Source organism: Mobula hypostoma, chromosome 1 (genome assembly GCF_963921235.1).
Source record: "Mobula hypostoma chromosome 1, sMobHyp1.1, whole genome shotgun sequence".
Taxonomy (NCBI): domain Eukaryota; kingdom Metazoa; phylum Chordata; class Chondrichthyes; order Myliobatiformes; family Myliobatidae; genus Mobula; species Mobula hypostoma.
Window position 1 is genome coordinate 121,453,923 of NC_086097.1, and position 15,692 is coordinate 121,469,614.

Here is a 15,692-nt window from a genome sequence, read left to right on the forward strand (position 1 = left end):
CAGAATCTTCTTTTGTTGATGAAGTTAGCATTTGAACGCGATGGAAAACAATATTTAGCAATACTTGCTATAGGCTGCCTGACTCAACTCTGCAGCTATCTACAGAGTCGACTGAACTTCCACAGGGATCCCAGCTTCTTCTCCATAAAGCAAGGTAAGATGAGTAGGCTTGTTTTAAATCAGAAATTGATGGAAGTACTGGGCAGGTGTGGCAAAATGAATGGACAGAGTGACAAGGTTAATGTTTCATGCCAAAGAGCTTTTGTGACTTGCCGCATATTTCCAGCATTTTGTATTTTAGTTTCAGATTTATAGCACACACCGTTTTTCTCTTTGAACACGAGCAAATTATTGTGTTTCACGACATAGAAACAGGTCCTTTGGCCATTATGTCTGTTTTGAACTTAGCGTACCTATTGATACTGATCACATTTACCAGCACTTACCCATAGCCTAATGTGCCTTGGTGATTCAGGTGCTCATCCGGATGCCTCTTTAATGTTGTGGGAGTACCTGCCTTCACCATTTCCTCAGGCAGTGTATTCCAGATTTGCAATTGTCCTTTGGGTGAAAAAATTCTTCCTCAGATTTTATCTAAGCCTCTTGCGCCTCATTGTGAATCCAGTCCCCATGGTCTGCTCAGCCCAAGTATGTTTCCAGTGAAAAGAGGGAAGGTAGTCTACGTGTTGTCCAGAACTCCTCGAAAGTTTTCAACTTAAATTTTTGCATACTTTTCCCTGAGCACTGAGATTCATTTTGAGAATGGCTCTCTTTGGGAAAGATGTTGTTGCCAGTTGACCAATAGAAAAGGGGGAGGAAGAAGAGCTGTTGATCGGTGAGAGAATGCCAAGAGACTGGCTTGAAGCTGAATTTTGTTGGAGAAAGTTTGTCAAAATTACCACTGTAATCTTTTACTTAATGGCTTTAAAATTACGATCATATTTGGTCTGTCTGTGATTCAAATGCTGAAAGGTGTTGGCATTGGAATTCACATCCACTGGCCACTTTATTTGGTACACCAGCTCGTTAATGCAAATATCTAATCAGCTAATCGTGTGGCAGCAACTCAATGCATAAAAGCACGCAGACATGATCAAGAGATTCAGTTGTTGTTCAGTCTAAACATTAGAATGGGAGGAAGAAGTTTGATGTAAGTGGCTTTGTCCGTGGAATGATTGCTGGTGAAGGGTAGTTGGAGCATCTCAGAAACTGCTGATTTCCTGGGATTATATCAGACGACTCTGGAGTTCACAAAGAATGGTGTGAGAAACAAAAAACATCCAGTGAGCGGCAGTTCTGTGGGTGAAAATGCCTTATAAATGAGAGAGGTCAGAGGAGAATTGCCAGACAAGTTCAAGCCAACAGGAAAACGACAGTAATTCAAATAACCAAACATTACAACGGTGGTGTGCGGAGAGCATCTCTGGACACATAACATGTTGAACATTGAAGTGTTTGGGCTATAACAGCAGAAGGCCACGAACGTACACTCAGTGGCCACTTAAAGTACAGGAGCTCTGTGACAGACGTGATGAAAGAAATATATATTTAAAATTCATTAATGCTGTCTACCTCACTGACTCACCCCATTCAAAGTTAATTAATGTAGGCATTCAGAGTTGCATCACATCACAGCGTGAAGCAGAAAATGCGCAAATGCTCCATCTATAGTATGTTTTTGCTCTCCATGTAGGCGGTGTTGTCGCTCACCAAATGCCAGAGTAATTTAATTGCAAAGTTTGACAGTGACTCTTAAGTCATTAACTGCAGTGAGACATAGCCATTTCTGTATGAGTAATTTTTTTCTGCACTCACTGCTAAACTTGAGTTTTCCTCATTGTCTGTTTGACCTATTTCATTGTTCACCAATACAACATCTGCCTTCTAAGCACATGAAGTAATTTCTTTTTGGAAATGTTCATTGTTTAAAAACCTCTTTTCTTCATTTATTCTAGTAGTAGAAGTTACAGAATTATTCAACGCAGAAAATGGTCCTTTGCTTTGTTCTCATTTGGTCTCGAGTAATTATGGTTAATTAGAATCACCAAGAATGATGTTATTATTCTCTGTATTAAATTTTTTATATTCTTATCTCAACAAAGACTGCTGAGGCACTGGAGACCAGAAATCCAATAAAATTTCACTGAAATAATACCAAACACGAAATTCTATAGATGCTGGAAATCCAAAGTAACACACACAAAATGCTGGAGGAAATTAGCAGGCATGGCAGCATCTATGGAGAGGAATAAATAGTTAACGTTTCATCAGGACTGGACAGGAAGGGGGATGACATGACATTGCCCTCTGGTGCCCCTTCTACTTCCCCTTCTTCCGTGGTCTCCTGTCATCCAAATTCCTCCTTCTGCTGCCCTTTATCTCTTCCACCTATCATCTTCCAGCTTCTTACTTCATCACCCCTCACCCACCTCCCCCATCTTGCCCTGCACCTGGCTTCACCTATCACCCCACAAACAAGAGAAAATCTGCAAATATTGGAAATCCGAGCAACACACACAAAATGCTGGAGGAACTCAGCAGGCCAGGCAGCATCTATGGGGAAAAAAGGTACAGTCGACGTTTTGAGCCGAAACCCTTTGGCAGGACTGGAGGAAAAAAAGCTGAGGAGTAGATTTAAAAGGTGGGGGAAGGGGAGAGAGAAACACCAGGTGCTAGGTGAAACCTGGAGGGGGATGGATGAAGTAAAGAGCTGGCAAGTTGATTGGTGAAAGAGACAGAAAGCCATAGAATAAAGAAAAATGGGGGAGGACCACCAGAGGGAGGTGATGGGCGGGCGAAGAGATAAGATGAGAGAGAGAAAAGGGGATGGCAAATGGTTGGGGTGGGGGGGGGGGCATTACCGGAAGTTTGAGAAATCGATATTCATGCCATCAGGTTGGAGGCTACCCAAACAGAATATAAGGTGTACTGATATACAGGAAGCCACACCGGGAGCACCGAACACAGTAAATGACCCCCAACAGACTCGCAGGTGAAGTGTCGCCTGAATGGTAGTGAGGGAGGAGGTGTGGCACTTGCTCTGCTTGCAAGGATAAGTGCCAGGAAGAAGGTCAGTAGGGAGGGACGAATGGACAGGGGAGTTGCATGGGGGGTGATCCCTGAGGGAGGCGGAAAGTGAGGGGGTGGGGAGGGAAAGATATGTTTGGTGGTGAGATCCTGTTGGAGATGGCGAAAATTTTGGATAATTATGTGCTGGACGAAGAGTCTGGTGGGGTGGTAGGTGAGGGCAAGAGGAACCCTATCCCTGGTACAGTGGCGGGAGGATGGGGTAAGAGCAGACATGCATGAAATGGAAGCGATGCGGTTGAGGGCAACGTTGATTGTGGAGAAAGGAAAGCCTCTTTTTTTGAAAAATGAGGACATCTCCTTCGTTCTAGAATGAAAAGCCTCATCCTGAGAGCAGATGCTGCAAAGACGGAGGAATTGAGAGAAAGGGATGGCGTTTTTACAAGTAGCAGGGTGGGATGAGGCATAGTCCAGGTAGCTGTGAGACTCCATAGGTTTGTAATAGACATCGGTGGATAAGCTGTCTTCAGAAATAGAGACTGTAATATTGAAAAAGGGAATGAAGCTGTTGGAAATGGACCCGATGAATTATCGAGAAAGGGAATCACCCATCACTCCTTCCCCTCTCCCCCACCACCTTACTCTGGCTTTTTCACCTTCTCTTTCCAATCCTGATGAGGAACCAGAGTCAGGAATGAATCACTGACATGTGTCATGATGTATGTTCTTTTGCTCCAGCAGTACATTGCAATACACAATTAAAAAAAACTGTAGATGACAATAAGGTGTATGCGCTGGGGGAAAACAACATACTGTGCAAGTTTATGAACTCTTTGCAATTACCTGGATATCATTCATTCCATGCCAGTATTGCTGGCTTTTCAAACACAGATATTTACAAATTAATAAATATGTCAATATTTAAAATTTTTACATTTTAAAAGGTTATTTACAATTGTATTAGGTTCAGAAACAATTAAAAACTGAACCCAGCCTTTGAACTGTCTGCAGCTCTGTATCAAAAGCAGGTAGGCCTCTGTGGTGTGCTGAGACTTCAGTATACCTGATTAAATAATGGAGGCGTTCTGCATGATTGACCGAGGTAGGAGAAAGGCTTGAGGGTGTTTAGGATAGGGGTGTCAATTTAGCCATCTGAAGAGTTTGCTGTGATCACAAGATCAAAGTCAAGTGTATTGTCATCTGGTTGTACATATATACAATCAAATGAAACAACTTTCCTCTGGATCATGGTGCACTCACAAAATATACAGCACACGAAAAGAAATTACCGGATATAAGTTAATAAAATACAATTCAAGGTGCATAGAGCAGGTAAACAGTAAACAGCTTGCTGTCCTAGTGATGAGACCTTGGTAGTGGCAAGGTATTTGCTTAGTCTCACAGCCCGAGGAGCAAGCTGTTACCCAGGCTGGCAGTACTGGTACTGATGCTCCTGTATCTCCTTCCTGACAGTATAGCAAGTCAAAGAGATTGTGGTATGGGTGGTAGGGATCTTCAACATCTTCGGGCCCGTTATATTTTACACTCTCGGCAAATATCACAAATGGGAGGGAAATCCTGATGATTTTCTTGGCAGTTTTTACAACCCTTTGTAGGGTTTTGTGGTCCGATATCTGCAGCTTTCATACCACCCAATGGTGCAGCCAGACAGGACACTCCCAATGGTGCTCCTGTGGAAAATTGTTAGAATGTGGGTGGGGAGCCTTGAATGCCTCAATGTCCTCAGAAAATGTAGACACTGCTGTGCCTTCTAGACTAATGAGGAGGTGATGTGGGTTCAGGTTCGATCTTCTGTTATGGGCACACCAAGGAATTTCATGCTGCTCACACTCTCCACGGCAGAGCCATTGATGTGCAATGGAGAGTGGTCAACATGCACCTTCCTGAAGTCCACGGTAGTCTCTTTTGTTTTGTCCACATTGAGATTCAGGTTTTTCTCACGCCATTTGACAAGCCTGTCCACCTCTTTTCTATATGCCGACTCATCATTGTTGCTGACGAAGCCAGTCACTGTAGAACTCGATGATGTTGTTTGAGCTGGATCTGGCAGTACAGTTGTGAGTGAGAAGGGTGAACAGCAGCGGGCTGAGCGCACAGCCCTGGTGGCACCCGTTCTTAGTGTGATGGAGTTCGAGATGACTGACTGGGTCTTCCTGTCTTTCCACAAAGGGGGGTGTTGAGTCCCAGTAAAGGCAATTCATCCAGTCTGATGGATGATTCCTCCAAGAGGATCACAACCTTGTTCTGGTTTGGTGGCTTAAGTGTCTCAGTGACCCAGAGAGCTGTGCCCTCAGTAGGGTCATTCATGCCAAACAGGTCAAAGCATAGAGGACAGAGTAAGAATGGTCCACCAGTCTTCCAGGTTTGGGAGTTCAGCTGCAGGCTAGCAACCCTGACTGGTAAGACAAAATTATTACAGAAACAGCAGCGATGAATTCTTCTATATATGATTGCGACGGTATACCTGAAGCTCCAGCTGGGGCTTTTATGACTGACAGTAGTGAAAACCAAACTACTGACACGAAGAAGGAAGCCCCAGAATACCACCAGAGATGGAGGACCTTCATTGCTGCATCAAATGCCAGCGGCTCAATGGGCAGTAGAGAGGAATAATTATGTTAAACGCCAAGCTGAAGTTGATGAACGACATCCTGGTGTTTCAGGCATCGGTTTCTAGGTGGCACAGGAGGGCCAAGTCTATAGCATCATCAATGATCCATTTTGAGTGGTAGATGAACTGGGAAAGGTCCAGTGTAGTTGGAAATGGGATGTTATACAATCTGTTACCAGCCGCTCAAAGCACTTCATGATTGTTGAGTTAAGTGCCACTGGGCAGTAATTATTTAAGCCAGTTACCTTTACTCTCCTGAACACCAGAATATGGTGGCTGCTTTGAAGCCTGCAGGCACAGTGGACTGTTGCAAAGAGATTTTAAAGATGTCCGTTAAGACCCCTTAGATGACTGTACAATACCTCAACACCTGACCAGTTGTGTTGTCTGGCCTTGCAGCTTTGCGTGGGCTTACCTTTGCTAGGATCCACCTCACCTCGGCTACAGCCAGACGGGGTGCCTATTCCTTGGGTAGCAAGGGCTTTACTTGATGTCACATCATTCATTGCGTCCAGTCATGTGTAGAAGGCATTCAGCCTATCAGGAAGGGAGGTGTTGTCGATGCGCAGGGTGGATTAGTAATCTGTTACGATTGTCACATGCACCACGTGTACGTGGTGTCACAAAGTTTTCTCGCTTTGTCTTCCTGATGACACGGGAGAGTGTGACTCCTGCTGACCTTACAGTTGTTCTGACCCCCAATCTGAAAGCAGCGTCCCAATCCCTAAGCAATGCACAAACCTCTGCAGTCGGCCATGGTTTCTGGTTTGCTCTGGCAGTGTAGTCTTTAATCATGGTAACGTTCTCAATGCAGCCAATCTCTGATCCTGCGTATCCATCAATGTTGACATGATGATCATAGGTAGCCACCTCCCTAAATATGCTCCAGTCTGTCCTTTTGAAATAGTCCTGCACCGCTGAGGTGGCAACTTCTGGCTGGGTCCAGATCTCCCTGTAAACTGGTTTGACTCGTTTAACCAGTGGTCTGTAGGCGGGAACCGGCAAAATATGTGTTCTGAGTAGCCAAGGTCAGGGGTCGAGGTACAGCCTTGTAGGTTCGACGAACACTGGTTGCGAAATTGACATGCTGGTAAAACTTTGTCAGGACTGCTTTAAGTTGGCACAGGACTGTTTTAAGTTGGCACGATTGAAGTCACCAGAAGCAATGAAGAAACTAAAAGGGGGAATAGCTTCAAGGTTGCAGATGGTGCTCTAGAGCTCCTGCAGGGGTTTCCCAGCACTAGCACCGGCGGAGGGTGGGATGCAGTACTATGCAAAAGTCTTGGACGCATACAGTGCCTATAAATAGTATTAAACCCCCCTTGGAAGTTTTCATGTTTTATTGTTTTACAACATTGAATCATGGATTTAATTTGGCTGTTTTGACACTGATAAACAGGAAAAAGACTTTTATGTCAAAGTGAAAACATACCACTACAAAGTGATCTAAATTAATTACAAATATAACGCACAAAATAATTGATTGTATAAATATTCACCCCCTTTAATATGACACATTAAATCATCACTGGTGGAGACAATTGTTTCAGTGCAGATCTGTTTTAGGAGACCTGTGTGCAATTAAGGTGTTTCAACTGATTGTAGTAAAATACACCTGTATCTGGAATGTACAACTGCTGGTGAGTCAGTAACCTGACGAAGTGAAGACAAAAGAACACTCCAAGCATATCTGTGAAAAGGTTGTTGAAAAGCACAATTTAGGAGATGGATACAAGAAAATTTTCAAGTCACTAAATATCCCCTAAGTACTGTTAAGTCAATCATCAAGAAGGGAAAGAATATCGCCCAGCTGTAAATCTGCCTAGAGCAGGCTGTCCTCAAAAGCTGAGTAACCGTGCAAGAAGGGAACTAGTGAGGGAGGCCACCAAGAGACCTATGACAACTCTGGGGGAGTTACAAGCTTCAGTGGCTTGGCTGGGAGAGACTGCACATATAACAACTACTTCACCAGCCGCAGCTTTATGGGAGAGAGACAAGGAGAAAGCCACTGCTGGAAAAAAAAACTCAGATGAAATCTTGGCTAGAGTTTGTGGGAGGCATGTGGGAGACTCAAGTCAGCTGGAGGAAGGTTCTATGGTCTGATGAAACCAAAATGGCCTTTTTAGCCATCAGACTAGATGCTGTCTTTGGCATAAGCCAAACACTGCACATCATCAAAACATACCATCCCTTCCATGAAACATGATGGTGGCTGCATCATGCTTCATGCAGCAGGCCCTGGAAGGCTTGTGAAGGTAGATGGTAAAATGAATGCAGCAAAATACAGGGAAATCCTGGAGGAAAACCAGATGCAGTCTGCAAGAGAACCGCAACTAGGGAGAAGATTTGTTTTCCAGCAAGTCAATAGAGCCAAAGCTACACAGGAATGGCTTAAAAATAACAAAATTAATGTCCTGGAGTGGCCAAATCAGATTCCAGATCCCAATACAATTAAGAATTTGTGGTTACACTTAAAAAGGGCTGTTCACTCACGATCTCCATGCAATCTGACAGAGTTTGAGTAGTTTTTGTAAAGAATAGTGTGGGAAAAACTGTAGTGTCTAGATGTGCAAAGCTGAAAGAGACCTATCCACACAGACTCAAGGCTGTACTTGTTGCCAAAGGAGCATTGACTAAACACGGACTTGAAGGGGGTGAGTAATTGTGCAATCAATTATTTTGTGTTAATAATTTTAATAAATTTAGAACAATTTGTAGGAATTTGTTTTCACTTTGACATTGAAGAGTCTTTTCTGTTGATCATTGTCAAAAAAGCTATGTGAAATCCAACAAATTTTATGACATGCATGAGTCATGATAAACCTGATTCTAATATGGCTCTCTGTTGTGGACAACAGTAGGAAGGGGGCAGGGAGAGAGGAATCATGGTTAGGAAAAGGGGAAGGGAGAGAGAATGGAGCAGGAAACTCCTGAGAGACATTCTGCAATGATCAATAAACCAATTGTTTGGAATCAAATTACCTTGCCTGGTGTCGCAGGGCTGGATGTGTCTACACCCTCGCCGCCCTCAGCCCTTGGCGCTCTTCCTCATACATATATATGTATGTTTGTGTGTATATATGCCTAAGACTTTTGCATAGTATTGAAAAAAGGCCTGCACTTTACCATTTTAAAAACTATTGGTGGTGTGCAGTGGGCCATTACTACCAAGGCATTCACATACCAGTTATATCAGGTCTGGTTCTATCTTTAGCAATATTTAGTGAGATAGCAATGTTCCTACACTGAATTGTGGCAGACACTAAACTTTCAGGAGATGGAAACTCTTTATATCAAATTGATACATCATTAACAATGTGTAATCCTTGTTTTGAAGAGTCATTTAATTAATATCAGAAAAAAAAATCCATTATATTCACTTTTATTCCTTTAGACTTAATTTCCCAGAACTCCTCATTGACTTATTCCCAGGAAGCACACGGGATGCATGTTTCCCAAAATCCATCACCTAGGAGTACTAGTCCTAGACCATCAGTGATTGGACGAACAGTACAGCGTCCCAGAGGAGATGGACAAGATGGTGATGCAGTATCTTCAAGGTAAGTGAAATATTAGTCGTAAGGTTCATTTTATTATCAATGTATGCATTTACAATACAACTTTGATATTTGTCTTCTCCAGATAGCCATGAAATACAGAAAGACCATGGGAGTTGATGAAAGAAAAAGTATCAACTGCCCCTCCCAGCACGAAATAGAAAAGGAACAAAACTCTTTAACCCCAAAATCCCCCACACACTCCCCCGCAAAAAATATCAGCAACTATAGTATCAAATCCCCACCTCTGCCCTACAGGAAAAAATACTAACAATAGCAATCCCTAACCCCCTCACTGTCATCCTTACAGAATACAATTAGTCTTTGCTTTCCAATGAGAATAACCAACAGTAACGTCTTTCCACTCCTACTGTGTGTCTCTTATGGGCAAGCCAGTTCTGAATCCAAACTTGTAATTCACCTGAATCTCATGTACCTTTATCTTTTGAAATAATCTAAGAGGGGCCTTATCAAATGCCTTACTAGAGCACATGTAGATAATGCCTAGTGCCTTACCCTCATCAAGCTGATTTGTTAACTCTACAACAAACTTGATCAGCTTTGCAAGGTATGGCCTGCCCTACACAAAGCCATGCCGACTGTCCCATGTAACAGCATTGTAGTTATTCAGAATATGATGCACTTTAAATTGCAAATCCATTTGTAACTATTTTCAAAATATTTTGTGATTTTTAAAGTTTTTGATTGAAAATTAAAGAAAGAACTAGTGGAGGTTTCTTTAAATGGACTTAAATAAAAAAAGGCAGAAAATACTGTAAATGCATAATGCATGAAGACAAAATCTAAATGGCCATTTCAAATATTGATTCTTCCATCATTTCTTATGAAAAGTCCATTCCTGGAAAACACTTCATTCTCCTAATGGATGTTGAGTGATTATCTATTTATCTGATATGTTCTGTTTTTATTTCTCATTTCAACTACTCAGTTTTCTTTCTTTTCCCTTTTCTTTGCGGAGGAAAGCTGTCTGAGATTGATGATTTTCTATGGCTAAGTTTAGGATGTTTGCTTTTGGTAATGAGCCATGTTCTCCACTGAGGTAAATCCTATCCTTTTTTCGATTTGAACATTAAAGATTGGCATTTTATTGTATTTAGCTATGGGGCAATTCATTCTCAGTATAATTTCCTGCATTGACAGAAAAGAGGCGATGGAAAGCGTGGCAGTATTCTTTGAAGTGCAAAAGAAATTTATTACAGAACATTTCAGTCCTAAGTCAGCCTTCACTGATTCATGAGCTTGTAGAATGAGAAACATAATGAGGTTATTCAGCTCATACAACCTGCTCTACCGTCCATGCTCAGGTTCCATCTTCACTAAATTGACAGGTAGGATTTGAGTCATGAAACTAGACTGGCACATCAGTACAGTACTGTAAATTAATTGACAAGTGATATAATTCAGCTCTAACTTTAATAAAAGGTAAAGAAGAATGGGATACCAAATTAGATATTAAGGTAGAAAGTATACAGTATAGCTCCTACCTAGAATATTGGGTGCCGTATTGGACACCTGATCCTTAAGGGGGATTATTGTCTTTGAAAGGAAACAAATTGCATAGTGGATCCAATTTAGAATATCAGGAATCTAAAGATGGACATGATCTAACCGAAGTTTTCAAACTTCTATTGGAACTTGGGCAAATTTTCCACTGTAATTTTAATCACCTGAGTGTAACAATTTAAAGATCTATTGGGTTCAGAATACATAGGGAAATCAGATGGATTTATTTTCCTACTTTGAGAGATGTTAGAAATTACTTGTAGCCTTGGAGTGAGGAAGCCAGGGAGACAGACAAGTTATAAAAACCAAATCAAATTATCTCGTTGCACCTTCCCTTGCCCCAGCATTCTGTTGGCTACCAGTCAACTTTTACCAAACATTTGCTCGATTTGTAATGGCAAGCCACCTTGTGCCTGGTGTGTGAGTTTCTGATATCATGAGAGTGATGCCATCTGGAGTTGAGCCATCTGTTGCTTAGCTCCTGTTGGTTCACTCACAGTGGTAAAGTCAAAGGGAAGGTTTCGAGCAAGAGCGATCCAAGCAAGACCTCAAAGTTGGAGCTGGCTGAAGGTGATGCAACCTCAGAATGACTGAAGGCGGAGGAAGGCTGCAGTAGTGAAGGGTCCCTCGTCATCTTGAATTCTATACCACTGGACTCTGACCCCAATCTGTTGAGGACCGTGTGGTGATTACTCGTGCATCAGCCTCTCCATGTTAAACAAAGTCAGGCACAGGCATTCTCCATTAAGGGAATCCACCCTAACATCCTGGATTAAGTCCCATTGTGATCAGCAAGTGGCAATGTGTGCAGGACTGAGGTCTGGAAGCCCCTCAGAATATGTGAATATTCTACAGCCATGTGAAGACAACCCCTTAGGGGAACATTGTACTTTACTTGAGTGATTGAATTACTATAGGTGTGTGAAATGAAGATGAGTTGCATTGGTCCATGTGTAGATTCCTTAAGAATCTGCAGTTGAGGCTGATTATTGAAAGTTTGCACAGAAAGTGAAGGAAAGAAACTTGTGGAGCACTTTCACAATCTCAGGAACCTCAGGTTTATAGCTTTTGAAGTAGTTTTGTGCTTTAGTGAATAGTTGATTTGTACACAGCAAGGTCCCAATGTGATCATAATTTCTATTTTTATTGTTTGATATCTAAACAGTGTTAAGATCACAAGGGAAACCCAGTTGCTGTGGTAGCTCCTAGCTTTCATTTTCTCACTTCATTCCCCCCACCCACCTGGTTTCATTTATCACCTTCTAGTTTGTACTCTTTCCCCTCCCCATCCCACCATCTTATACTGTTTTTTTCCTCTTCCTTGCCAGTCCTGATGAAGAGTTTTGGCCTGAAAACTTGACTGCCTGACCTGCTGAGTTCCTCTAGCATTTTGTGTGTGAAACTCAGTTGCTGCTCTTTGAATTGATACTGTGGGATTTTTCATGTCCAGCTGGGAGGACAGATGGGTCTTGATTTAATATTTCAGTGAAAATATGGTACCTTTGACAGTGCAGCATTTGGCTCTGTACAGCTATACAGAAGTGTTATCCCTGATCTTGTGCTCAAGCTTTTGGAGTGGAAATTAAAACTATCATCTTATGAATCAAGATTATTATTAGATGAACAGACACAACACTTGGCTTGTTGGTGTTTAACCAGACAATGTTTAATAAAGTATTTCTTTATTGCACACATCATTTTAAGTTTACAATAGAATAAGTGAAGTGCACCTTTCTTTTTCTTTTAAACCCCATAATAAGTAGCTGCCTCTAATCTGTATCTATTGTAACAACCTTTTGCAAGGAACAAGGAACAGTTGCAAAATGACAATTTGACTTCTCATACATTGTCAGTTACAAAATTAATCTGTATCTTCAGGCACTTGAAATTACATTTGACATGTTCTTAATAGTCTATCTGATGTTAACATTTTCTGACCACTTACAGTGGATAAATCCTGGAGCATTTCAGAATCACAATGGCCTTTAAAATCACTGACATATGTCATAAAATTTGTGGCTTTGTAGCAGCAGTACAGTGCAATACATAACAAAGTATAAATTGTATATTAAGAAAATTTAAATTAAAAGTGCAAAAAGAGAACAAAAATAGTGAGAAATCTGAGGGCAGAGGGCAAGAAGCTGTTCGTAAAACATTGAGTGTTCACATGTATAAATATGTTCTTACCACAAGGATCAAAGCTAAGCCCTTGAAGATTTACATTTCGTATTGGTAATTTGATTTGTTGACAAAGTGTACGATAACAAAGTTTACTAACAATATAGATCTACATGAGAAAGTTGAGCTGCGGGAGAGATGTCAAGAATGGAAGCAATAGTAATATTAAATTAATTTTAAAAATGGTGAACAGAAGCATCTAGAATTACAATGGAAGAAAATGCAGAAAACTTTCATATAGTCATAGCAAGCAGTTTGAAGGTATGTCTGCCTTTATTGCAATGAGCTTAGAATATATGAGTAGGAGTATATGCTGCCAAAATGCAGGGCTGTAGTGAGACCAAACTTGGAGCAGAGAATAGGATACAATAGAACTTTGTTGTCATTGTTTAGGCCAACGAGATTGTGATGCTGCTGCAGTCCATGCAACACAGATATTTACGATGCATATGGTACGGCTTAATTTAAAAAAAATCCTATACTTGAATGCAACGAGTGACTTCGATAGTCTGTGAAGCTCAAAGGCTACTGGTAAGCTGGGATGTAACATTATTCCGGAAGAAACTGTTTTCAGTCTTGGCTAGGTGGTTTCTGTAACTCCTACCAGATAGCAATGTCCAGAATGAGATGGGTCTTTAATGATGTGAAGAGCCCGCCATAGGCATCAAGAGTTATAGATTGTCTCAAGGTCCAGTAGTTGAGACCCATTGATATGCTGAGCCATCCTAATCACCTGCTGGAGTGCTTTGTGATTTGTCTTGTGGCAGGTGTAGCAGCACACTGTCATGCCGTATGTGAGTATGCTGTCTGTCGCACATCGGTAAAAGTTGGCCAACAGTTTTTGGAGAAGATTAGCTCTCCTTAAGCACTGCTGGTATTGTAGTCACCTTTGTGCCTTCCCTACTATTGAGGTTGTGTTGACGGACCAGGAGAGTTCCTCAGTGATGTGCATTCCTGAATGTCCTAATTCTGCTCCCATGTCTTATTGTCTTAAATTGTGAATCTAATTTTTATAGATGCACCGTAGAAAGCATTCTTCTAGGGTACATCACAACCTGGTATGGAAGTTGTCCTGTCCAAGACCGGAAGAGGCTGCAGAAGATCGTGAACACGGCGCAGCACATCACACAAACCAATCTTCCATCCTTGGACTCACTTTACACCACACACTGTCGGAGCAGTGCTGCCAGGATAATCAAGGACACAACCCACCCAGCCAACACGCTTTTCATCCCTCTTCCCTCCAGAAAGCTCAGGAGCTTGAAGACTCGTACGGCTAGATTTGGGAACAGCTTCTTTCCAACTGTGACAAGACTGCTGAACGGATCCTGAACCAGATCTGCGCCGTACCCTCCAAATATCCGGACCTGCCTCTCAGTTTTTTTGCACTACCTTACTTTCAATTTTTCTATTTTCTATTTATGATTTATAATTTAAATTTCTAATATTTACTAGCGATTTGTAATCCAGGGAGCGGGAAGCGCAGAATCAAATATCGCTCTGATGATTGTACGTTCTAGTATCAATTGTTTGGCGACAATAAAGTATAAAGTATCATGTTTTCATTGTTATGCGTGCTTAGGTTCAGAGTTAAATGCGTTAAAAGTTAAGTGCATTAAAATGCATTCAAAGTTAAAATAATCTTTCTTTTGTCCTTGATGACCTGACAAATACAGTGGCAAGTGTTCACAAGATTATACACCTCCACAAATCAGCAGGGGAAGGTGGATTGTGGTTGGTGCCCTCTGCAGTTGCCCTGACAGAATTATGCACTCTGTGGAAACTTGAAGCAAAATAATTTAGTAGCCAGGGATTGTTTTAATGTGAATTTTCCAAATTGTAAGCCATTCATTTCTTTGGTAATAAAACTAATATTTAAAAAATGTACAGCTTTGGAAAGTGCAGAAACTGATTTAGGGATGTTTAAAATTGTTAGTAGATGTCCAAGCAGTCAAATTGCCTCAGTTCAATAATCACAGACCAGTTACACCATTTCTCTGTTGATAATTTTGGAGCAGTATTGGCACAAAGAATCAGTGCAATAGTGTCTCTGATAGTTTTAGCAATTGTAACCATTACCAATTCACTTCATGCATATGAAAGATAGCATTTTTCAAGATAAAATTTCTGTCTCATTCAAAGCATTTTGTATGATAGTAAGAAATAGAATTCTGTTAGAGACATTGCAGAAGTGTGCCACACCGTCAATGATTTAGCGGTCTGATCTTCAGTGCTTTCTGTTGAAATTTTGTTGAATATGTGTTGATATGTGTTTTCATGTCATTTCTCTTTTTAAATTCAATCTCAGTGGAAGTAGTTCTCAAGGATTTCCCAACAGCAGAAGTTCAGTGTCTAAGCATTCGGTGGCTGACTTGACCCAGTTGGATCTGCCTGAGATGGAAAGTGAGAATTCCTTGGAACTTCAGTTCCAGCAGCTTAGTCTTCCACAGTTCTGTGTAACTCTCCTGGAACATGCAGTACCTTTGCTCAAAACAGGTAAGCAGTCTGGTGGAAACTTCGGGTTTTAATCAGATTGTATATCTCTGTTGCTTTTCTTTCCAACTTGGTCTATGAACCAGGGTATGCTTAATGATGAAAGATAGACTTAAGAGCACTGATGATAGAAACTGTTTCAGTACCTTTTATAAAAAAGAACATGCAGGACTTGATAGCTTTGTGTAGTAAAACAGCATTGCTCAGTTCCTGGAATTAAACTTGGCTGAAATTGAGTGCTCCTGTCCCTATATTTATAATGGATTCTCTCAACAAAACAT

General features: G+C 41.4%; 1 protein-coding gene across 3 annotated transcripts in view; it reads left to right on the top strand.

The window, feature by feature from the left end:
• The window catches only part of rttn (rotatin), a 270,714-nt gene that overhangs the window by 34,481 nt on the left and 220,541 nt on the right, over positions 1–15,692 (top strand). For all 3 annotated transcript variants that reach the window (XM_063055143.1, XM_063055124.1, XM_063055134.1), the window contains 3 exons: positions 4–154; positions 9,054–9,219; positions 15,227–15,414. In XM_063055143.1, coding sequence (XP_062911213.1) covers positions 4–154; positions 9,054–9,219; positions 15,227–15,414 — 505 coding nt within the window. The remainder of the gene's footprint in view (positions 1–3; positions 155–9,053; positions 9,220–15,226; positions 15,415–15,692) is intronic.